Genomic DNA, 26,094 nt, shown 5'->3' with positions numbered 1-26,094 from the left:
AGTTTGTTTCTAAATGCTTACGCATGGACACATCTTATTTAAATTGTAAACACTTCATAGGGTCCCTCTTAATGCCTTAACCCTGGAACTTCGCAGTCCACAGGCCTTGCAAGAGATGGGGTCTTAGAATAATCTAACTTTACTTTTGGTGGTTGTTGTGGGTCATGTGGTGTGCTCTTAATTCCTTTTTTGAAATATGTCAAAGGGAAATTATGGCAAGATTCTCCGTAATGATTAAATAATAAGGTGTTGACTGCTTGTCACTACACTGGCTAATTGGGATGTTCATTCTAGGCCCTTTATTGCTTAGTATCCTCTGAATTAGAAGTTAGTTGTTTACCAGGTGTGTTTTTATTGTTACTTTCTGATGGGCTTTTAGTGTGTCTCTGTGTGTGAATTTCAGAGTAGGGATGTATTGATTCTTAAAAGGGACACTCAAAAAACATTTTTGAGCACAAATAGCCGGTATATACAGATAGATTGAGATCAATTACATCGTTTAATATCTCGAAGTCTAAATGCTAATACTATAGAAGTTAAGAAGTTACTCCTTTTTCTTAGCTTTCTCTCTCTCAGTGAAAGTCCCCAGTGCAAGTTCCATGGTTAATGGAAAGCAATGATACTAATGTTACTTTGTACGAAGTAAAGCCCCATAACAGTAACTATTGTTCAGTGATTTCACTAGCTCGGTGGCAATAGGTCACTCAAAGAGCAATCCCTCTCCCTCCAGAATGACTCCATTGCTTATGATTTGGAAATTACATATAGAGTGGTTGTGTATACTCTTGCTATCAGTCCTAACTTAGAGATTTTTATTAGAAAACATGGAGAAGCTTAAATAGCAGAGGAAAAAGAGAAGGATGAAAAAAAGGATTAAAATATGGGCCCTGCTTTTTCAAAAAATGTCATGCTATAATTGCCCAACTTTGAAAATAAACAAATTTTAAATCATTATGTTTTCAAACACTTGTATGTTGGAACATTAAAATGTTTGTCATAGTCCAAAAGATTTAAAACACAGCTGTTGCTGGGGGACAGAAGGAAAATTATGCAGTAAAACTTCATAGTCTTTAAAAACAAAGACTATTTGTGGTCCCATGGTAGAAATTTAGGCTTATTAGGTCAAGCAGATAAGCTGAAGTATTACCATGAGGAGACTGTTGTAAAACTAGCTTACCTTCCCTCAGAGGTAGAGTTCAAGAAACTGTAAAGAATGCATAACAAGTTATATATTAAGACACTTGTCATAAATTCAAATATCATCAACATGAATTCAAATGAAGTATTTCTGTATTGGTAATGTTATACTTTTCATTGTAATAACAATATTTTCTTATGAAATGTAAATATACCAAACAAATGTTAAATGCTAAAGGTTTAATAAATGATCATTTAATCATCAAACACAACCCAACTATGTATACAGAAATTTTTAAAGGAAAGTCGGCTTACAGCCTGATTCCTATAGGGACTAGCAGGGAAAGGATCAAAAAATGAACACAAAGTTTAAGACTTCCTCTAAGAAGGTCTATAATTCAACATTATTTGACTGGACTGTCAGGGAAATAGTTGAAGGATAGTAAACTGATACCATTCTCAGTCATTTTTGTTACACAGTCTTAAATGTTTGTAACTGTAGCATTTTATATGGCCTTTTTTGGATTATGATATCTGTCATATTTATATCAAAGTAGCACTTGAATTTATGTTATAATTGAAACAAAAATGCCATTTCTCTTGAGTGCAAAAATTAGTTTAATATATAGAAATTACATCAGAACTATGGAAAAATATTCTTTTACAAATAAACAAAAATATAATACATGTGACACAGTGAATCTGACAATTTTGCAGATGTTAGACTTAAAGGTTTTCAAAATCCTAAGTTAAACAACATTGCTGTAAATCACATAGGGCTTGGGGTCCTTACCCAGCAGGAAACATCAGGATATACCTGTTTAAAAAGTTAAGGTCTAAAATACAGTTCCCAATTTGAATTTAATGATAATTTCAAATATTGACTTTGGGGATCAAGTAAAAGTTTGTATTTTACTATCTTTAGTGATTGTGAATAAACCTTCATGTATAAAATCAGTTTTGAAAATTCAAGCAGTCATCGATACGTAGTGTAAAAGATAAAAGGACTTCCTCACTGTATTCTTAATTTAATGTGCCATGATTTCAGGATTATAGGAATTTAGGAAAGCTTTTTGGAATTTTAAACAGCCTCTCTAGAAAGTTTGGGCAATTTCTGGATTTCCCACACTTATAAATTTGACATTTTAATAAGCAGTGTAAAGGATATCATGTGAAATATATGGGAATATATTCATTTAAATATTTGTCACTAGAATCCAATTTCAATCAATTTAATGCATTTATGTGTGCAGAATTAAAGCAGTTGGCAACACTTTACTAGACTCTCTTTGAACAATCTTTTTTCCAAATAGCATTTCTTTATCTAGGAAATCTGTTCTTGGTAAAGGAAAATATGAAAGGCAAATGTTTTGAAATTATTTTATATTCTGGACTTCTTGGCTCAGAATTCCTAAAATTGACTAAAACATAAAGAGTTTATTCTCAGGTAAAAAGAGGTTATTTCTACATTTATTGAATTATACACCTGTTGTTTATTGGTATCATGAGTATATACAGTTAAATGCAAATTATAGCCAGAACAAAGTCATTAACTCTCTTTAAGATATGAGTTTCACAGCAACAACCATGCTGTGGCTTTTACGTTAAATACGTACCACAGAACATGGCATAAACTAATAGAGGATGAATAAGCTGTGAAAATAAATTTTACATTATTTATAATTATCAAAAATATATTTCTAAAACTGATTCTTCCCTTGAGACTTTTGATGACTCCCTTTACATATATTGGTTATATAATCTTGGGGTAAAGAACCTTGAATATGAAATATTATGGTTAAAAAACTTAAGATATTTTTCCATAGAAAGGAAATGCTGTTACTGTTAATAAGTTTACTAAGTAATACTTTTAAAATCGCTGTAACATTCTAAGAGTTTAAGAAATTCAAATAACCTTTTAGAGCCTTGCTACTTTTTTTCATTTTAACACAACACAAAGTCTTACACTGTACAATGGATTTAACCATACATTGTTTTGATTCATTTGGAAGATAGTAGTAAGTAAATAATTAACATTTTAAGTGATATTACAATTATTCCCTGACAACATGGGCAAACTTGGAATTAATTGTTGCTGCTGAATTCCCATTTCTGTAGATTCTTCCTTACACTGTAAAACGCAACACGGGAGCATGTGTATTATTCGTTAGTTGTAAATATCTGGGTTGTCGGTTATTGTTTAGCAAGGCAGAACTGTAGTTTTTTCTTTTCCTGATCACTTCTTTTCTACTGTTTCATAAGCCTGCTATGCCTGAGATTTGAACTTGAACCAGTTTGCTAGATCTTATGTCTCTCTTTGAGTACCTATGGGTCATTACCCACACATAGGTTTATTTTCCTGAGAAGATGAAAGATGTTACTCACTTTAGAACAGGAATGAGTAGAGACCAAAGTCATCAAATATTCCCAACCTGTGCGTTACAATTAGGTGAAAAACTGAATACTGTAATTTTTGTTTGCCTTCCTTAGAGCTATGAATACTTGATATAAAGATTCATATCAGCCCCTTTGTGTTCTTCCTTTAAAGGCCTAAATGTTTATTTTCAGTGACTGTATTCTTAACTGATAGTCCATATTTGGTCTCAGACCTCCATGATTTGCATTTTATTCTGCATTTGCATTCACATTATGTTCCATAGAAACTCTTTAAAGTGAAGTGTGTTTATTACTATTATGAAACTCTGGAAAATGAAGTTTATAATGAAGTCGACATGATCAAAAGGGCAATGAAGGGAGCAATTTCATGTAAACCCAGAGTTTTCTTATCCCACCCCAACTTGTAAAAGGCTTATCTCTCTTCTTTTAAAAAATATTAAAAGCTGAATGAATAAGAATTTCTTGACAATAAAATTCTCTTAATATCTCCATACCTATTTGGAACTATTTTCCAACATTAACTTAATATGTTAGACAAGCTATAATTAACCATGACCTATAGTGTTCTCTGTTTTTCAGAGATTATTCCTTAGCAATTTGAAAACTTAATTTCCAACTAAATGGTATCCAATGCCTGAGGTTCTAAAGGAATACTTACACTGTTTACAAGAGGTAGAAATAGCTTGTGTGTCTCTGGGCCTTCACAAGAGACATACTCTGGCGGTTGGGACTGACAATTTTTATAATGTAAATTCCTAGCAAGCTTACTAGTATAGGTGGGCTGGTTTGGGATTTCTTTTAAACGTAGCTCCCCTTTCTATTCACTGCAATGTTATTCACATGGGAAGAAAAAAGAAACAACCATTATTCCATGGGACAAAATCTCATATGTGACACTATAAATCTGGTTATTCTGTTGATCATGAAAACCAATAGTGCAGAGAGAAATTAAAAATTGCAGCAAATAGGTAAGATGCTACTAGCTATAATGCTACAATCAGAATAGAAACTTCAGCAGTAACATTAAACTGGGCACTTGGGGTTTAGTTGGAATATTTACTTGAAAGTTCCCACCAGATCTGGAATTGTGAAAGAACCCATGCTTCAGAATATTTTAGTGTCCATGCTTTGTGATAACTCACCATTGAACATTACTTTTATTTGAAATCGTTCATTCATAAGAGACAGACTCATGAGCAGCCACCCTGCCCTTCACTCTTGAACAGTTCAGATAAATGTATCATTTATTTATAGTCTATTGTATACATTATTTATGGGAAATATGCTATAACTCTACAGAGCATATGGAATTTATCTTTGTGAGATATAGGTGGCATCTCTATCCAAAGCTGCATAGCCCTAAGTAGATAATAAGGTTGCTCTCAGTGTCCAGATAAATATCATCTCATAGAGTTACTATGTGCTTATATTTGCATTTCCAGATGCAAATGCTTTTTTACATTTTAATTTTAATTGCCATAGTTTTCTTGGCTCTAGTTTCTCCCAAAGGGAATCAGGGATTTTACATTTGAATTGATCTTGGTGACAAATTAGTATGTTTAAGGGACAAAAATGATTCTGAGTAGCAGAACCATTTAACCCTTTCATTTCTGCCATCATGCTTCTCTGTCCCTTACCATACTTGAAAATTTCTGAAGAATGTTGTCCATGAAACTTTCACCACGTGTATTTGACCTATTGTTTTGCCACATTTTGGAATTTTATAAGCTGTGCTCAATAACAAAATATCAGCCTCGGTGCATCTGCACTTCCTTGCACAAAATAGTAGAGACACGCAGACTGTGCTTGTTCTTTGCATATCAAGTGTATTGTGGTGTTCAAGTATTTTTTATTCTAATAATTATTCAAAGCCAGTAACAATCTGCATTTGAGCGAGTATAAACATTTTTCTTCTGGAATTTGGAATTTGCAGCAACTCAGTTTTATTTTCCAAATTACCCTGCCATTTCAATTACGTGCATTGTTCTTCACTCTACTGTTTCGACATTCTAAAGGTTTGCTTGCCACCTGAATAGTGAGTTGTTTGAGTGTTTAATATTTATTGAGGGCATGTAAAGAACATGCCAATAGAAAAAGAGGAGAATAAAACATTAACAAATCAATTATGGTGCTTTTCTTCACTTGTAGTATACTTCTAATCTTCAAATACTCTATAACTGTTAAAATAGCATGAATAGCCTCAAGATTAATAGCCCTGGGTATGGCTGAAGAATGGCATTCTGATTAACTGGCATCTCTTTAAAAGCGCATCAGCCATACAACTCAGCCTCTTGCTCCTGGAATTCATAGTCGCTTTCGGTGCTCTCTCAGTTAAGTGCCTCAAAATACTGAGAACTTGGCCATTCTTGGAACCAGAAATATGAATTAAACTTCAGGATGCTTTTTGAAAGGCTTTTCTGATGATTTTGCCCAAGATAAATAATGAAGGAAGGGGAATAATCTTCTCCCCATGTCCAAATTCAACACTGTGTGGAAGTATAAGGATTCAAAATCCTTGAGGAATGACAAGATACTTTGAAGATAAAATTTGATTGAAAATATAAAAGCTGGAAGGGCTCCTAAAATAAGGGTGCAAGGAGATTAGAAAATATGCTATTGCTGATTGTTACTGGAAATCAGTGGTAAATGTAAATTTCCACAATTCTTTTGTTCAAAGTATAATGCTATAAGGTAGTAGAATAAGACAAGAGTATGTCTTAGCTGAATTTTTTTTTCTTCTGACATCAAAATTGTAGATTTTCTGGTTTGAGAATTTACAAGTAGAAAAGATTTTAGAAACACTTGAGAAAGAGCAATTAAATGTGCCGATTGTAACTTTTAGTTTCACACTCTTTCCATCTGGCAGTGTCCCAAGGAAGTGTATACAATTCAGAGTTAGAGCACTGGTTTCTGAATCTAGGTTCTGCTGTGAGAGGGTAAATTGCTGCACTTCCATAAGCCTCAGTTTCATCATCTGTAACTTGGGGATAAAGAACTCACTTTTTGAATTACTGTAAGCACTAAATAAGAATGTATGTAAAGCATTTAAAATAGTAAACCCTGAGTAAACAGTATATTAAATCATATTTTATCTTCTTACTTGTATTTTGCCCAATCTTCAAAAACATGAATTTGATCTAGGGAGAAAAATTGGATAGTTGTTCATGTGTGTTATTTTATAGGCCATTTTAAAGTCATAGAGTTTAAGAAAAATATTGTTTTAGTCCTTATTGGGAAGCATCACTATTATTCTGATTTCCTCATAGTGTAAAGGGGGACTGGACACTCAGATATGTTGCTAAGATAGTACAGTGAATCAGTACAGATTCACTTTTAGGTTCAACTTTAAATAACAGTTTTGTACAGATCTTGTGCTAAGTACTTTTTTCCACATTTCCGAATGCAATGATGCTTCATAGCTAAGGTCCAGTTGCTTACAAGCTCTTAGTATCTGCTGGTTCTCAGGATAAAATGTTTTCTACATTATTGGGATGTCCTTTTTGCAATGGTAGTGGCCTAGAAAATTTGTGGTTTGGAGTTGTTTTATAACATAAGACACTTTTTGAGTTTATCTCAATTTATTTGCAGAATGAGGAACACTGAATACTAAGTTACAAATGTAAAAGAAAACATTGGGAAAGGGATAATCTTGTAAAAGGGATTTTATAACAACAGGTATAGTGGCATGTAATTTACAGATTCTTCTGCCACTCCTAAATAGAAATGATGGAAAATAATCTAAATTTCATCAGAAAGAACTCATCAGATTAATGAAGTATGGTGTGAAATATTTAGGCACAAATATTTATTTAATGCTACTTAGGTAAGAGGTGTTTAAAAAATTTATTTAAACATTTGACTGAATTATGGTTCACAGGTATTTTAGGAGTAGAAGCATATAGAGTCATTAAAATCATTTAATATGGGAGTTTATTTTTATTAGTAGCATGCCAGGCATAATACAATGGCATAAGAAAAGGAAACATTATTAAAACATAAATAAGTACTTGTAATAAAATTCCTGTGTATGTGTAATGAGACTTTATCTTCTCTTCTGTTCCTGAGAATTTTCTCCACAACAAACTACTTAGTAGCATTTGAGCATTCAGTGTACTTGAATCATGTCTAAATTACTTATCTACTTTCTGGTTTTGAGATTTTAGTAAAACTGGCTTTCAGCTCTTGGTAACAGTTTCCCTTTTGTTATAGTTATTCTTTTTCCCTGTAATTGTCTGAACGTACCTCCTCCATGCAGGCATCTATCTTACCTTTGGGGGCTATAGTGGGCCCACCTTGGGATGGTGTTGATCCTCAATATAGTAAAAATTGGGCAAAATGCATCAGTGCTGTGTGGATTCCATCAGAACAGCTTTGGGAATATTTTGGGTAGAATTTTCGCATCTGTAGACTTTTTCCTTAGTGCTGTTAACTCATTTTTAATTTTGTGAATGAATTAATTCAACAATGCAGATTAGTAATGACGTGAGAGCTCAAAGTTGAGACTTAAAAGATATCAGCCTTTCAGAAAGTAGGATTTAAGGAGTGCTGAGAAAGTGACCTATTGTGCTGGGCCTGAGTTTCCTAGGATCCCTGCCCTGCTCCTACCCCACCAGCCAGCCTTTGAATATTGGGAGGAGAATGAGCCATGGACATATTCAGGAGAGTAAGCAAAATATTTAAGGGCTAGTAGATTTGAAAAATGTATCTGACTGCTAAACTGCTTTAAGTTTCATTGCAATGTAATTGAAACCATTAAGTTAGTTTTTCCCCATATTCTTTTGCTTTATTTCTTGTGTACATCATGGGTATAGGTTGCTGTGCGAGCACCTATGTGCCTCCCCGTGCCTGAACCGGAGGCCTCAGTGATTCCTGCAGCACATACAATCACCTGATACAAAACTTCTCATTTAAATATGAAATTACTCCTTGGAGAATTTTCACCAAAGGCAAAAAAGCACAAAAATTCTTCTCCTCTCTACATGCCTCATTACCAGAGATAGAGGATTCAGTGTTTGAAAAATTACCATTTTTGTAGGTTTTATTTGTGGTACGTGAGAACTGGGGAATATAGAACTCGATTTAACAGATGCTGTCTCATCTCCACAAACTGCCCTAAACTCTGACTGTACTGTCATATACATGTGTGTGTGTGTGTGCATTTCTTTTTAAACAATACATCAGAGTTGCTTAGTTGTTAAGATTTTGGAAATCCACTTTGTTTGATGCTGAATTAGACACACTTATGCCATGTGTAAAGATTCCAGTGGCACTCAAGTAGTGAGCACTCTACTGAGGGATAACTAGAATCATTGAGATACATTTCTAGGTTAAGGGTCCACCATGGCAAGTACAGTAGGGCTGGAGTAGGTGAGAAGAGGGAGCGGGTGGCTTGGTGAGCGCCACAGATTCTGGGAGGGGATACTGGATTTCCATGGTCTCGCCACTAATTTACCATCTGCCCTGAGCCACCAAAATTACACTTCAGGCCTCTGTTAAGTGGGGCAATAAGCACATTTTATCACAGCATTAAAGATGGGCTCAACAAGGACCCTGGCAGGCCTATAGGCTTGGCAGAGGCAGGATAGTGGGGGCGGGGATGGGGAAGGAAATGAGAAAAAGGAGGAGAGTCGATGGGGAAAGTCGGAAGAAGTGTGCGAGGGAGATAACCTTTTATGGAGTGGCCACCACCAGGGACTGCCGCAGGCACCCTAGTCTCTGCCCAACACAACAGTCGGCTCCGGCACTTTATCATCTTTCAGCCAGGCAGAGTGTGGACTCAGAAAAAGGTTCCACTTCGAGACCATTTCCAAACACATTTTAATGTGGCCCCTAGAATCTGCAGTGTGTGTGCCCAGTAAAGTATTAATCTGTGAGCGTCTGGTATTTCAAAACATTTAAAAGCTTGAAAGGTAAGAGGGCAGTTTACTGTGTCAAAACAAAACATACTGCTCAAACTTGTCGTGGTTAAATGAATTTTGTTTAATGGTTTCCATGGATTTGTTTGAAATCCATATAAAGAATTTTACATTATTTTTAACCTGAATTACTGGAATTTGAAGGTGGATGGACGCAACCTCAAGGGGGTGCAGTCTGAGAGGAGCAGGCTTCCCTTGGCTCTAGCAAACTGTGCATGCTGCTTGGTGGTTGAGTGAGTTGAATGCTTCTATGGTATGTTTTGGTTATCAGGCAGATGTAAACGGGGGCCACCAAGATTTTCAAATAGGCATTTTAGCATATCAGACTTTAAATACTCATAAATAAAGACATCTCAGGATCTCCCATTTCTCATCTTCAAGTACACACAGGTAGACATGTACCCCTTTTTGCAGCAGTACCCAGACCCCTTCTCTCCTCATAGCTCTGTGTGTGGATCTCTCTGATCACTTTTTCTCAGATGGTATCATTGAGAGACAGAAGGAATCATATCTGCTGATACGTGCTTTTAAGGATCCTGAGAGATTCTGTTTAGACAGGTGCGAAAAGTCTAGGTGAGAGAGACTAATTAGGTGTGGTTGCCCTGGCAGTGTGGGCTGGAAGCATTCAGTGATTCCCATCTGCTAGTGTCTTGGATGAACACAGGTGTCTGTGCATGTGTATACAGGTGTGTGCAGGTGTGTGGAGGTGAACATGTGCAACAGGGCCATCACATCCATTTGTGCACTCCCCTCATGTACTGGGGATTCCGCTTATCTGGAGGGACTGGGTTGTTCACTTCTGGAGACCAGCCAGCTCTTTCAGGCCGCTAGAGAGTATTTACTAAAGAGACCCTGGTGGTTTGAAAAAGTAAATGTACTTCCCCTAGAGAAAGCTGCCAATTGATAGGTGCAGACTAACCTCAAATTTTGAACACCAAGATTATTTCATCAATTTCTGCATAGCTGCTAGGTAACATCTTCAGTTAAGATAATCAGGTTGTCATTTGTCCACCTTTTAAAATGGGATTGATAGGGTAGAAATTTTGAAGAGAAAAACTCCACCCCACTCTTTTTGGTGAAAAAAACCCAAACAATTCTGGCATTATACTGATGTGATGAATGACCGAGTGAGAAGACACGTCAAAGTGCTTTATATACTGTAAAGTGATTTATAAATATTGGATCTCAAATTAAACTTGATAGGGTGGGGAGGAGCAAACCACTGTAAAATCATGTTATTTGAAGGTGAAAATAAGATCAGTTTGCATTCCCTGAGCACACACCAGCTGGGAGATAGCCGAAGGCATACCAAGCTTGTACACAGGGCCAGCTCTGATTAACCATTCTTTTCAGAAGGTCTATAAACTGAATACACCTGTATGAAGATATTTTGGGGTTGACTAGGTAACCCATATTGTTACATTAAAAACTACAGTAGCTGCCACTTAATGAGTGCTTGCTGAATGCCTGGATTTGCCTATGTTAGGTCTGTAGAGGAGTATATTTTATCACCATTTACAGATAAGCACATTAAGAGTTAGGGAGGTTGTGATTGTCTAAGCCATGTAAGTGGTACAGCCAGATTTCAAACTGAGATGCATCTAGCTTCAAATGTCCTTTCTTTTGTGTTATATTGCACTCAAGTATTAGTATGTATTTTTTATAGTGGTGTGTGTTTGTGTGAATGCAAGTGTGTAGATCATTTTAAATTGTGCAAGTCTTTTTTTAGATGTTTTATGATATTTAATATAGGAGATCACAGTGTCAGATGACAGTTTAACACAGAGACTGTATGTATCACTGAAGTTACTGCTTCATTCAAAAGCATTTTTGCATCTAATGTGGTACAGACATTTTCCTAGGATGAAGGGTATAAGGATAAATAAGATATAGTCCAGGATTTTAGAACATTCACAGTGTAGAACTGTAGAAAGGCACAACAGGTCATCACAAAACAATATGAGTGTGAAATAGCAGAGGTGTTGATGAGGTGTTCTAAGTGCTCAGGGTGGAGCCTCACTCGTCCATGGGGGATGTGTGTGTGTGTGGGCACAGGCATGCGTGCATGTGCATGTGCATCATGGAGGCTTCCAGAGGAGGTGACATCTGAGCTGTGACTTAATTAGCAAGTAGGAGGTAATCAGAGGCTGGGGCCAGGCAGGGCAGAGCAAGGCATTCCAGGCAGGGTGGGGAAGGATGAGGTTGGGCCTGGAGGAATAAGCAGACCATATCTCTAAGAAATCACAAACTGGAACAAAAGTAACAAGGGGTGGAATGTTCCTTAGAGGGTAGATTATAAAGGGCTTTGGATACCAGTCTAAGGACTGGATTATATTTTTTATATTCAACAAACATGTACTGAATGCCAGCCAAGTGTTCAACATTATGCAAGATGCAATGGTTAGCAAAATTGACACCTGTTCCTGTACTCATGGAGTTTATATTCCAGTGGCATATAAGCTGGAATATAACACTTTTAAAGAGTTAAGGCTAGGGAGTGATTTGAATTGAACTCTTTAAAGCTGGGAGGGCTTTAACAAGAATAGCAATCACTATGGTGAAAAATGGAAAATTATTTGAGAACTATTTGGGGGCAAAAATGGAAAAAGACTTGATGGCTGATTGAATGGGCAGATGCTATGAGAGAGGGGAGGGTGTCCTGGGTTGGTCTTTGCCTTATAGCAAGGATGGGTTGGGTTTGCTTACTAGGATCAGAACAAAGAAGGGGCATGAGATTTGGTGGGGAGATGCTGAGTTTGGCTTTGGTCTGAGTGAGGTGGACATCTTTGCATAGAGATGGTTTAGTAGGCAGTTGGGCACAGAAGTCTAAAGGCCAAAGAGGAGGTCCAGAGGCACAAAATTCATAGCAAGTGGGTGATAACCCAAATCACAGCAGTGAAAGGAATTGTCTTAGAAAACATAAGCAGTCAAAGTATGTCCAAAATTAAGATTATGATGCAAAAAGGATTCACAGAGGAGAGACAGAAAAAAGTCGCCAATAGATAGCGTTATTCAGGAGAAAGGGTAGTATGGGAAGTTGCAGTCTGTTGGAATATTGATAGAACAGATGAATAAATGATTCAGGTTAGTTCACTAAGCATTGACTGAGGGCTGATCATGCACCATACATTGTGCTGAGCCAGGAAAGAACAAGGCAGATATCATCCTTGCCCTGGAGGAGCCCGTGGTCAAGGAGGCCATCACTTCTATTTCACTACAGATACCAGCACAATTGCTTTGTAAGTAAAAAGTATCACTTGATGAATTTTAGCTTATCATCCTGAAAATATCTTATTTTCAAGCGATCTTAAAAAATGATAAATAGAATGGGAGTGTTCAAGCTGTTGAAGAGAGAAAACAGAGAAAACATGGGGAGAATCATAGGCTTGCTTCACATATTTAAAATGGCTATCTTTTGGGCCCAGAACTTGACAAAACATGAGTGGAAATTAAAGGAGAATAAAATAGGCTTATATATTATGTGGCATATGTGTATATTGACCAAGAACTTTCCGATGGAGCAAAGCCTCTAACCCACTGCCTCCATTTATGACAAATGAAATCATGTTTGGAGGACCACGGACTCTCAGTGTGGAATTAGAGTGTAGAGTGTAAGTCTCTTCAGCCCTAGTTTTTCCATCTAGCCCTGTGACTGTCTCCTGGACCACTGGTTCTCAAAATTTTAAAGAATCATATATTCCTTTGAGAATCTGAGGAAAGTTATGGACACTATCCCTTGAGAGGAAGGGGGAAATGCAAGTATGTATATAAGCACAATTATTGTTAAAACAAGAACCCCCTGAAGTCTTCTATAGGAGGTGCATGGACTTTAGGTTAGGATCTCTTGTCTTAGTGGATTTCCAATAGATGAGAACATAGGCATTGCTTACTCTGAAATTATATACACTGAAGAAAAAAGCCTCTTTGGGACTTAATTTAGAGCCATGACTAAGGTTGGCTATACATCTAATGCAGTGCATCATTGATTTTATTCTGTCAGCCTTACTTTACAAGTGGCCCCAAGCAACTCACAGCTTCACAGATATATGTACATAATCATATGCACATATTTTATTTTTAAAATACTAATGATGTTGTTTGGTGTAACCACATATAGTTACAGAGATGTATGTGTTATTGTCACTGAGATTCTCTGGTAGATGGATTCCTTTCAGATTAGAGCTGTCTTACGTATTTCTACTGGAAGAGTTCATGAGCTATTTCTTATACTTAGACTTTAATCATGCTTAATGAACTGAACTAAACATAATTCTTTTTCTGTTTTGGTAACCTTGTGGGTTTCTCCTAATGCTCAGTTTTGTATGATTACACCATTCTCGAAATGCTAATACCCAAAATGCTAATTCAAGAGAGGACCACAAAAGTTAGATTTCATTTCAGAGGAGTGCATTCAGTATGCACAGGCCTTTCCAGAAGAGCAAGGCTGTGGGAAGAGTGATATTAGGTGGAAAATATTGGTTCCTACCTTTGGTGAACACAAAATTTAAACATATAGGTTGCACAAAATTTGGATAAACTGAGGTGGAATCCAACATTTCTTGCATGAATGCCTGTATAATGCGGTGATAGCTGTGAGAAAAGAGGAGCCCAGCATCTAAGACCCAACACAATGAAAGTGCAATGAATCGGAATGCCTCACAGATCATAGCGGAATCAGAATTTCCAGCAAGGAAAATCTTTTCATGGTGAATTAAGTGGTGGATGAAGAAAAATGGTGATGAAAAAAGGTAGGCACAGATCACAAACACTGAGCTCAGGGCTCACTGCTGAAGATTTAAGAACCTTAGCTAAAGCTATGCAGAATAGAATGTGGAAAATTGAATTTACTAAACAATTAAGCATTGAATTAATCTACATCCTGCACAGTAGACAAGTGGGGGAGGGAGCAGAGCAGAGCTGAATAAATCAGTGGAGCTCATTAAAAGATAGTGAATATATCAGGTCTGTTGTAGCATAAAGGAGGACAGTTTCCTGTATAGCATGGAATAATTCTTTGGTTCTAAGTCACCTTTCTGGAGTCCTAGTCTTAATCAGATTAACAAACATGCTTCTGATGAGGTTCGTCAGTTGCCCTGTATTTTAGCTTGTTATTGCTAGCTTTTCTATTAATTACAAGTCAGATCACCAGTCAACAATAGTAGTGAGGGACAACATAAATAAAATGAGAGTGCCCAGGAGATGTCACTCGGAGGATCTCATGCATCCTGAAACTCCCACGGGCTCCTGCAGCCTCCCACATGCTTTGCCAGTCTTTTGTTCAATTACAGTTAATGCAATAGTTTGCCATTTTCTCCTTCTAATTATATTTTCAAGTGGGATTTGTAGCACATAGAAAAACATCCTTTTACATGTCGAGGCACCGGGGTTTTGTGCCTGGCATTGTCTGTCCCCTGGGTGCTGTACCATTCTTTCTGCAGAGCTCTGAATAAACAAGTCCCCCTTTTAGAGCTGCAGTTGTACAAACTGAAAATTTATGCATTAACTGTTTGCATTCTGTGCATGTGTTCCAGATTACGTCTTACAGCATTCTCTTGGTATGCTGCAGAAATGCGTGTTTGTCAAAAGCTCTTCTTTTACAGTCCACATATCTTTCAATCATGAAATCAGCATATTAGTTAGTGCTTTTTTGAGAATATGCATAATGGTTGAGTCAAACATACAAGGGGCATAGCTTTCTGTGACTTTACTTAATGTTTCAGGCTGTGTTCATCTTCGGCCAAGCTTATAGAGTGGGTGGCAGGCAGGCATCCTTTTGAGGAACAGCACATCTTTTCCTTGGTTCTTATATGGCACATCTCTGGGACAGGACCCTTCCTGTTCTCTCCCTGGGTGTTGGAAACATTGTGATCTCCTCAGCCCTTCTTATCATCGCTGGGATATGAAAATCCTTTTCAAGAAATAAGCAAAGAGCACTTTGACATTGCTAGGTGTATTTCAAATGTTGGGAGGGTCAGTAAACTTACTACTACATAGTCAGGAACCATGTAATTCTGGGTCTGAAGTGATGTGGACATATTTTATATACAAGATCATCCTGCTTTCTCGCTAATAATCTTGAAGACAAACATCACTTCCTAGCCAAGAACCAGTTCTCTATTTTGCACCATTCCTACTGTGAAGGATGACCAGTGACTCATAAGGCTGTTTTTTGAAGGCTTGTACTAAAAGCTAATTAAAATCTTTTCCGCTGATAAAGAGAGATTTGGGAGAAGTGTTACCATGATTGTTTTCCCCAAGAACTGAATTTACTGCCAATTTTTCCTATCTGAATGTTACTTTCAAATACACCCAGTGATAAGAAGCAACATCTGTTTTCCGTTCAATAGTACAAGAAGGCTCGGCATGGGGCTGAGTGTACACAGTCCATGTGAATCTATTGTTATTCTCAATTCTTTTTTGTCGCTGTGCCTGGTCCATTTGCCATGTGCCATCCGGCAAACAGCTGACACATTCTAGCTATTATGGACCCCAGCCTAATTGTGAGGTCTTAGAGGCTCTGCCGTGTTCGTCTTCCAGGATGAATTGGAGGCCTCTGTAAATCTCAGCGTTATAGACCACCACTCTAACTTTGCATTTTCAGAGTAGCAGACTGTTGATACACAGGGTACCGTTGATGTTAAAAATACAGTCAGAACCAAGTGGCAGCATTTTTTCCCTTCTTTGCATGGAATGTTTTTGTTTTCCTTGGTAATAAAGCATGCAATTACTTCTAGAATAACTATTTGTAGATATTATTTTAGCGTAGAAGCAGACATTGGCAGACCTTAAATGTGCCAGTATAGCCTTGAGCTGGCACGGTTTGTGAAGGGGGATGGGGAAGATGACATGGTTGCCCGCTTTGGCCTCCCACCGCATTGTCGTCGTGCGACGGGATCCTACTGAACTGGCGTTAACAGACCGCTGGATCTGGTTTGTGCCCCCGCAGCCCTCTTGGAGCAGAGATCATGATGACACGGCATCTACCCGCTCAGGAGGAACCCCGGGCCCTTCCAGCGGCGGCCACACATCGCACAGTGGGGACAACAGCAGTGAGCAAGGTAGGGGAGGTGTTCTCATTCTCTTTTGCTACTTGTTTCATTTCTCAGGGTTGAAAACTCAGAAATTCCTAGTTGGTGACTATCTGTACCATTTTGCCTAGACCATAAACCCCATATGATATGAGAATCAGCTCATTTTATTTATTCTCCTCTTTTCTTCACCTATGCCATTCCAGCTTCCTGACTGCCTGTCACCTGGCCACCTCCATAAAGCAGGGGCAATGCGTTCACTGAGGGCGAGATGAGAGGAATAGATTAGAAGTTTGAATGTGTGTAAATAGTATGTCACTGATACCCTGCTATACACATTTGAAGCATTGTTATTACTCACCTTTAGAGGCTTATCAAGAGATCATGAAGAAACACCTACCAGGATCCCAAGTTAGTAATGTCTTCAGATGCTTGGAAGGCAGTGGGCCTTTCAGAGACCCGCGTGGGGCTTCCCTTTCCATTGGGTTGAAGCCATTTTTCTGGATTTCCTTATCCTAATCTTTTAAGTGTTTGACTTCATTGCAAAGTCAGACTAAGGTAGTTAGGAAGAAGTGGAAAGAAACCAGATCAGTTTAATTTGTGTTGTTCTTTGAATGCACACCCCTGTGTATTTGGGTGTACATGGATATGCATGTCTGCTTATAACTAGCAGGAACTAAAGTTTAAACATGAAATTAATCTTCAGAAAAATGGTGAATGAGTATTCAGATGTCTTATACTGCTTTTGGTGAGACTGACTGCAGTGGATTTTGTGTTCAGTGAATGCATCCAAAGTTTACAAGAGTATTCTCTATCTGAATATAAAAAGATGACTTTACTGCAGTTGACTCTGAGCCCACAGAAGGTGCACACTTTGTACTCTGGTTTTAAGGATCGTGTTTCATTGGAGTGCTGTTAAACAAGAAAAGAATTCTGTTTTCTAACTTAATTGGGCTATGCCAATTAGAATTGCAAAGTCTAAAATGAATTTAACATGATTAATTTGAAAACAAAAACAGTGAACTTATTTTTGAAGGCCCATGGATGTTATTTGGACTGGGAATAGGTTGTAGATGTAGAATTTTAAGCTTCTGGGTTATTTTACTGTTCAAAGAAAAGTTGCTGACTTCATCACAACAGTAAGTCTAGTAAAAGTGGAGCCCAGAATAGTAAACTGGTTCAGAGCTGAGGCAGAAACAGGTAACCTCTGGCCTCTGGTTTTTACTGGAAAATGATATGCAGCATAAACCCACAGGGCCTTTTTTTCTCTCAGGTGTATGTATGGATATGATATGGCATAGTTAAGGAGACAGCAGCACTTTCAGTATAAAGCCCTACTTTCAGAATTCAACTTATCCCCTGTGCTTTCAAAATAGTGTAAATGGAATCAAAATTCTTTTTCCTGCACTCCAGAATATTGCTACAGTGTTTTGTTTATTTGTTTGTTTGTTTTCCATTTCTTGCTCTTAGAAAAATACATCATCCAGGCACAGGCAGGCTGGTCAGCTGCTGCTCTGAAGGCTGGCAAGCTGCCACAGTGCACCTGAATTTAAAATCGGAGCATCCAGGTTTTCTCAAAACGATCTGATAAAAATATTTTCAGAGGACAAATACCCCATCTCAGGTCTTCCCCTCTGACATGTCATAGCAAGGAACTAGGGATTTTGCATGTTTCTTTTTCCTTCCAGAAGTGTTCTCCAAAGGCCACTTTAAAAATGAATTTGATTGTGACCAGGGGTTATGTATCTTTCACATTACCAGAGTTTTCTACTCACATCATTTCTCTTTGTATTTTTAAAGTCACCACCTAGCTTTTGTGTTTAAGCATTTTCACACAAAGTATCTGATCTGAATGATCTCAGCTGAACCTTTCTGAAAACAGTCCTGGGTGGTAGATAAAACAGGGCTGGCCCCATTTGACAGATGGGGAAAGCAAGGCATGGATGCATGGAGCCAATTGTGGGGCCCCTTGTGTATTATCAGACTTAACATTTCAGTTTCCCCGTTATTTATATAAGAGTCTTCTCATCATACCTGCTTTCCCCAGCTCCCCATCAAAGAATTAAAGACAGTTGCTTCCACTGAGTTCAAGCAGAAGTGTTCTGAGCTGATTTCCCCCTCCCCACCCCAAATTCTCCAGCAGAGGTAACAGGGGCCACACCTTCAGCCATCCCTGCCCTTCCCTGTGGCTCTCCTTGGCAGAGTGATTTATTCCTTACTAAATGCAGAATGATATCTGGAGGTAGTGCTGCAACAACTCAGGAGCATTCCCCTGCCAACCATGACCCTTGCAAAGCTTCTTCTCACCCCTGAGATCTGCAGAGCTGGGTCCTTGTGCAGCCTTCAGATTAACTGTGCGTGGTGGCTTTTCCATGTTTTCCCTGTCTGCCTTTTCTGGCAGGCATGGATGTGTAAGCTGTGCCAGCATTTGGCCCGTAGTGCATGTCCTAAATAGTTATTTACACAGTTTGAGTCCATTTTAGTCAACCGGGTAAATAACAGCCCTCTTCAAAAGATTTATAAATCCATAAATATGTCTTTATACATACCCAATAGACAGAAATAACTCAATCTGTCAAGAACATATCCAAAGAGGTGTTTCCTCCACAGACAGGAGTAATACATATTTAAAATTTTTCTCTACTATATTGTTTGTACCCTGTTTCTTTTTTCTCATTCCTTTTCATTTTTCACCACTTCATTATGGCACCTATGGTACAAAAAAAAGAAAAGTTCCCTAGGCTTCGGCCCTCTGGTAAATAACCCTATCTGCCATGCAATGTAGGCATACAACTGGCTCTGTCTCAACTGAGTCCTGTTCTTCTAGACTTTCAAAGTAGATAAAATGAAATAAGTCATCCAGGGAATTTGTCAAGTTCCAACAGACTTCCAAGCACAGTAACAATTCCTAGTTAGAGTCCCAGCAATTTGGGAGATTTTAAGCACCTGCTAATTTGCCAAATTAGTGGCTGTTACGATTGATGGAATAGTTTTAGTCCAGCTTTTTACCTAAGCAAAAAAGAAAAATACAAAATCCAATCCCTAGCATTCTAAAGAGAGTATACTTAAGGTATGCAATTAAGAAAATACCAAGGATATTATTCTTCAGGGATTTAATGTTTCTTCATAACTTACATAATGTATCTTACCCCCAACTCAAATTATTTATCATGGCCAAGCCTTCTTATGACATCCACTTTCATTTACTCTTAACACTTGCAGTGCCTTGAAGGAAACTGATTCTTTAATAGGGAAGCTCCTTGCAATTGGCATTTAAAAGGAATATCTACCACCTGTCTTGGGTTGGGGGTTTCTGCCGCTGTGGGTATGCCGTTGATTTTGTTTATTCTTTAAGTTCCTCAAGCACTTCCAAAGTCAGCTCTAGGATCTCCGTTTCTTGGCTTTGTTACTGCTTCAGGATGGGGGGTTTTCAGGACCCCCACGCAGAGTCCGTCAGATGCGGTGCACATTGGCAGACGCTTGCCCTTGGCTTGGGCTGCCCCACTGGCATTATCAGCGTCCTCTCTAGGAAGCCCGTGGCTTGGAGCCGTAGAACACCTAGGAAGTCTGTGCCTTTCTCCACCAGGCCCGTCCTCCTCCTAGGAGGGCTGAGGCCGCCACTCTATGCCTCAGAGCAGCCGGGGCTATGCCTGCTTGTGGGCTGAGTCCGAGCACATCCTCCTTTGGGGTTTTTAGTCAAGAGAGATGAGTATATGACAGTAGTAAATAATAAAATAAATACTAAGGGCTGCCATTCAGTGTAGATGCCTCCATCCTGACTTCATAAAGGAAGTCACTGAGGGTCGGAAACACCTGGAGACTTGCCCTATTGGCCAGTGATAGAATCAGGACTTGAACCGATACAGTCTCACTGCAGAGCCCGCGCTCCTAGCTCCAGCATCCTACTCGATACAGTGCTTTAGTGTGGCCAGGAAGGGAACACAGATCACTGATGGACATTCTTTCTGTCAATTTGATGACTCTTTGCCCAGGGTCTGCACTGGCCTGGTCCTGTGCTCTGGAATGCTGACAACCAACAATAAGAATGAGTGTTAGCCTCGGGCAGGCAGTTAGACTGCTGGGGAGTGAAAACCTAGTTTGGGGTGTTAAAGAGAATGATGATTGAGATATTTACAGAGGAGCATGATGATTGATACAATTAATTTGTATTATGTATTGAGAGCCTATACCACTTCACTCATTCAAAGATTTACTGAATTGAGAGTAGGAGCATAGAAAACAAGGACGTCTCTCTTGCAGAACATTTCCCACTTAAAGCCCATCTCATTTTCCCCTTTTGTGAGGATAAAGAAAAAGTATCATTTGTATATTGAAATTTGATGTGAAACGTTTCAACCCTAAAAGACTTTAATGGTGGTCAAAACCTGTAAAACCCACTTATGAACTTCTCCTTTGGGGGAGGATGAAATCAACAATAGTATCCTTGCTCCTACTTACAAAAGAAAAAGCAAGACCAGCGTGTTTCTTTAAAGAGGAACAATTGAAAAGCATGGCTATTTCTTCGTCATCGTGTATCAATAGTTGCAATGCCTCCTGCTGCCCCAGCCCCCTCCACGCCAGCTTTTGTGTGAGTTCAGGCAACCTATAGGCAGAAGGCAGTTCCATTTATTATTGAAGGGAATCTCGAGGCGGTTGTTCCAGACCTGTGAAGCCAGCAGGCGGGGCTGGATGAGAGGAGGTGGAGAGCCAGGCGAGGGGAGGTGGGGAAGGGCCACATTATGTTCCAGATGACTAAGCAACGATTTATGTCCCAGCTCGGCTTTTTACATGAAGAAGCAAAGTAGTAACAGCCCAAACCCAGGCATCAGAAAGAGTCAGCTGTCCGATGAATAATGGGATAGGTGGAAAGGCGCTCTCTGATTGGATGTCTTAATGAGCACATTTCACACAGAGTTTGGGCTGCAGTTCCCCTTGACCTTTGCCCTTTATTGACCAAACTGACACTTCATTTTTCACATACTTCCAATTATGGCTCGGCTTAAGTGTTGCCCTCCTTCCTTTATTTCTTTCCTATGGACAACTTGAGAGTGGTTGAGACCACAGAAGATATTTTAATTTGAAAAACTACCATAGCAACTCAGGTTTAGGATGTAATCTGTAATCTGCAGTTTTTAGATGAAAATACAAAGTGAAAACTCCTTATTAAGAAACAGTTTTCTTTCTTTCTCTTTTTAAAAAAAATCCCAACCGATTTCAAAAACAAAATGTCTGCAATAAACTAAGAAGCCTGAAAATGAAAAAAATGTTTAAAAAAATACTTTTTTTTTTCATTTCATTTGTCTGTTGGTCCCAGTAACTTGAATGATCAGTATTTGTTCACACTTACCCCTTAAGCCTTATACTTCTATGGGGACTTCTTATATTTCAATGGTGCTGTAATGCTTTCTGACTAATACACTTTGGAGAGAAAAGTAAAATATAATTACGAGCACAGGCCTTAGCCCTTAGACCATTGCAGCCCTGTGTGTGACTTCAGTTACATTTAATGTTGGACTGCAAATTAAAGTGTGGCCTTTGCATGCAGTGGCAGGCAGAATAGGAAAATGATTTCCTGATGGGAAAAGTCAGGTGTAAAAAAGAAAGGGGAAGTTATTATACTCTGCAAATCTCTGTTATCCAAAGGTGCATATTATTAACTTATCAAACATGTTGAATTAGATGTATAGGGACAGAGGGTTGTTTTCCCAGGCACACCCAATACTATACTCACCTTTCTTTTTATTGACTCATTAAATGTGAGTAACCATGTTTTGTTCTCCATTTTCTTGACTTTCAGCATCACAAAAGCAGGTCTTCTTAAAACAAAGAAAAATAACTTCATCTGAAAGTAGTCACTGCATATTCAGGGAAATAAACTTTGTCATGAGTGGTTTTCACAGAAAGTGCATCTTCTCACTGTTAGGCAATATCACTAGTAAAATTGAGGTCATTGTCTTTCATCTGAACAACTGAAAAATTGCATGTAAAATTATTTACTCCCAAATTATTTACTCTCAAATAGATTTTCCTCTAACACAGATGTATTTGTCTCCAAAGTGGATGAGGTGTTACCTACTTTATTATGTAGCCCTCTGGCATATCTATGGCATATTTTTACTATAATATGGTAATAAAATAATATGTAAAAGGCAGATAAAGGTTCTGTCTTTTTCTGTAAGGTGACCTCTGTTACCAAGTAACTGCTTTACTTATGAGCTTATTAAAAACTCAAAAAATGAGCTTTTCTTACTTCACAGGCATTGATGTGAAAATGAGCTGTCCTGTGAGTAGTTTTCTTGATCATTTTTAGAACAATTGATTAGCCAAAGAGCTCCTGTCATTAGTTGACATTGACTGATAGCAATTTGTCCCGAGCTCTGAAGGTCAGCAAGACAGTTGTAGTTTCAGCCTGCCTTTGATTGACCTTTACTGATTCCATCCTCACATGATTGGGATTGGAGAGGTCTGACCCTCCATTGGAAAAGGCAGGGCATTAGTCAACAGGGTCACCTCTTGTATTTTCTGTTGACTGCTTGTTTTTATTTATATGTGAACTAATGGTCTGGATAGATTATCACATTTTGTACTCTAGTTTTTGAAACTTAAATGGTGTGATACTTGTTAGGTAGGGCCTTAAAACCACAGTTCTGTTTTTGCTTTGTTTTGCAGTGTTATGGTAAACTTGGTGTGTGAGGTAGATTCTGCTGGTGATGCTTATCATTGTCACCTGAGTGAAATACTGGGGATTTTGTTGCGTGTGATGGACTTTGGGATTTTGTTGTTATTGGAGGGTTGTTTCTTAAGAGATATCAGCTTAAGACAGTGTGATTTGTAGAGTGCCTGAAATTATACCCTAATCCTCTGACTTCCCTTGTATTAAAGACATTGGTCTCTCAAGAATCAAGTGATAGTTTTAAATAAAAGATGAGTGGTAAAGAATTATGTGAATAATGATGTTACGTCAGTTCATCATTTAGCTCTGCAGCCAGAAGTATGACAACGTTTTAAAAAGGTATCTTCTTTCAGTTTCACTCAGTCCACCATCAATTAGAGAAAGCTCACCTGGCTGTAACAGCATTAGTCTTTCAGCAAAAGTGGAATATATTTTCTACTGTGGTGGACCTGAAGTTCATGGCTTATAAGGATCAGTTCTTTCTTTCCCAAAATGTTGGGTATTTTCCCAAAAAATGTATCTCATGTAGAAAAATATATTCCACACTCATATTAATAACATGCATTTTATTGCCATATGTAAATAATAAAATGGTGATCTGAGCTTTAAAAAAAAAGTCAAGATCTGAATGTGTAATTATTTAATTAGGTTTCTAAATAAAGCCAGTCTTTTCTCTTATTCTCTCTCACCTTCCTTTCTAGTCTTGATCCTGTGTTGGGTTTTAAACCATAAGCAATAACTTGTTTTTCAGGTAAGCCCTCCTAGGCATTCCAGGACTACCACACACAGCCTGGCACAGCTTAAACACGTGTTTCAGTTTCTACCCAAGAAAATAAACCAGGAGAAAATCCATTGTCCCAGGTGGTAGATTCTTCCTCACACAGTGTCATTCTTGGCAAGGAGAGAGTGAGGAAATTAATTCTGGGGAAGCATCTATTTAATATAGCCCAAGGAGATAAAAAAAAAGTATTTAGAATTATAATCGCTTCTGTAGATGAGCCAAAATACTATCGTGAGTTGTGTTTAAGGGGGGAAATGTAAATGCACTCATTCTAGTCAAGTCATCAAAGATGGATTAAGCCTTTAACAGTGTGGCAGGTGCTCCGTGTGAGGCTGCAGACGCGAGCGGGGCACTGTGCTTGCCCGCAGGAAGTTTGTGTGTACTACCAAGGGCAAGGGCATCAGGTCTGTGTAAGTGAAATATTCACCCAACACTGGATCACCTCAGGGAGCTGTGAGTGTATTTACTTCACAGCATGCCAATGAGCCAGACAAGTTGAACTCTGTGGTCAGGGCTGCTGACTAAAAGGCCAGGTGAGATGTGTTTGGGGTGACCTGCAGAGGGGCACCTCTGCCTTGGTCCTCTGACCGCCATAGAGGTTCAGCACCTGTGGGGCTTGCAGCCAACTTTGGTCTATAGCCCTCTCTCGGGAACTTGGTTCAGTCCTCCCACACAACCACATGGCCACCCAGAGCCTCTGCTGTCCGAACCCCTGGGGTCACCATTTCTCCACCGTTAGTCACCTGCTTCCTGACTCATCTGGATCCTCTGGAGACCTGGACATTTTGAGGGGAAGAGGACCCCTTTGGCAGGCTGGTGAAGTCAATGGATACCTTGTCAGAACATTTTTCATGAAATAAAATATATTCATAGAATAAATACACATAGGACTAAAGGGAAATGTATTCTACTGAAATTCAGTTATGAAAATATTTTTAAAAATTATAATGATATAAGTGCTTTTAAAATATGCATTCAGTAATAAGGTCTAGCAATAATTCTATTGTCTACCACATTTTTGAAATAGTGATGAATGTAAGTGATGTTTTAGAATTTGTGTAACAACTCTATTGTGATATGCAAATATGATTTCCATTGGTGACAAGGTCAGAGGTCCCGTTAATAGTTCTATGGCTTGTTACGTTCCTAGGTACACCCTGGAAAGAAATGCTAATTACCATTAGAGGTCAATGAGAATAGAATATATATTTTTTCCTTTCCAAATACATGTATCTTCCAAATTTTAACCATGGACCCCCCTTGTGGGGGTGGGGGTGGAGGTTGGGGGCAATGCAGCCCCAGTTAAAAACTTCTCAAGGCAATTTAAGTGTCATCTGCAGGAAGTATTCTGTGACTCCCCAGGTCGGAAGGAGTGAGCCTCCTCTGTGTGTCATGGTGTCCTGCGCCTTATCCTGTCCTGTGTATTGAATGAGCCATTCATGAGTCAGCCTCCCCAGGATGCTCCCTGGGGAGGGACCATCTTCTTCATCTTGAACTCCCCTGTGCCCAGCACAGTTATGGGCACAGGTCCATTGATGGGTAACTAGTCATTGGAAGACAGGGAGCCTCATGTTTTCAGACTCTGCTTGCACTACCTTCCTCAGCACGGGGTTCTTCTTGGTGCCAGGTGGCTAATCTCACGTAACGATCTCTGTCAGGATGTAAATAGATACACAGGTCTCACCTGTCCTGACTCCCAGAGATACGTTTTAGTGAGGGCACAGAAGAAAAGATTTAGTGGGGAGCCCTTCAGAAGTTGGTCATAGATGGGTTTGGGGATGTACCTTAAATCATGCTACCCACATAGTTCCATGTTCTGCCTACTACCCTTGGGTATCATCGTCGGGCCCTGCACAGGCTCCCCAATAGAAGATGGACAGGGCCTCACAGCAGCTTTTCAGGATGTTTTGAGGGATCATAGGATAGGAGTACGGATGAATTCTGAGACAGGACCCTGCGGCAGGGAGGCGCTGTGCTGCTCTGGGAAGAAGCCTTTATGCCCTATGCCTTTCCCAGCAGCAAACATGATTCCATCGGAGGAGATGTGATATTTAGCTCTGCTCCTGAATTTATCTCTCTCTCCCATGAATGCTAACACTAATTAAGGTTAGTGGTAGAGGTTTTGGCTGTTGGCCTAGCAAAAACGAACCCAAGCAGTAAATT

At 38.8% G+C, this 26,094-nt stretch overlaps 1 protein-coding gene across 3 annotated transcripts in view; it reads left to right on the top strand.

Moving 5' to 3' along the window:
* Nucleotides 1-26,094, top strand: part of MEIS1 (Meis homeobox 1) — a 127,556-nt gene that overhangs the window by 12,182 nt on the left and 89,280 nt on the right. For all 3 annotated transcript variants that reach the window (XM_017676207.3, XM_073212280.1, XM_017676209.3), the window contains exon 7: nt 16,396-16,507. In XM_017676207.3, the coding sequence (XP_017531696.1) occupies nt 16,396-16,507 (112 nt within the window). The remainder of the gene's footprint in view (nt 1-16,395; nt 16,508-26,094) is intronic.

Source organism: Manis javanica, chromosome 1 (genome assembly GCF_040802235.1).
Source record: "Manis javanica isolate MJ-LG chromosome 1, MJ_LKY, whole genome shotgun sequence".
NCBI classification, from domain to species: Eukaryota; Metazoa; Chordata; class Mammalia; order Pholidota; family Manidae; genus Manis; species Manis javanica.
This window is presented reverse-complemented; position numbering and strand designations above follow the sequence as displayed.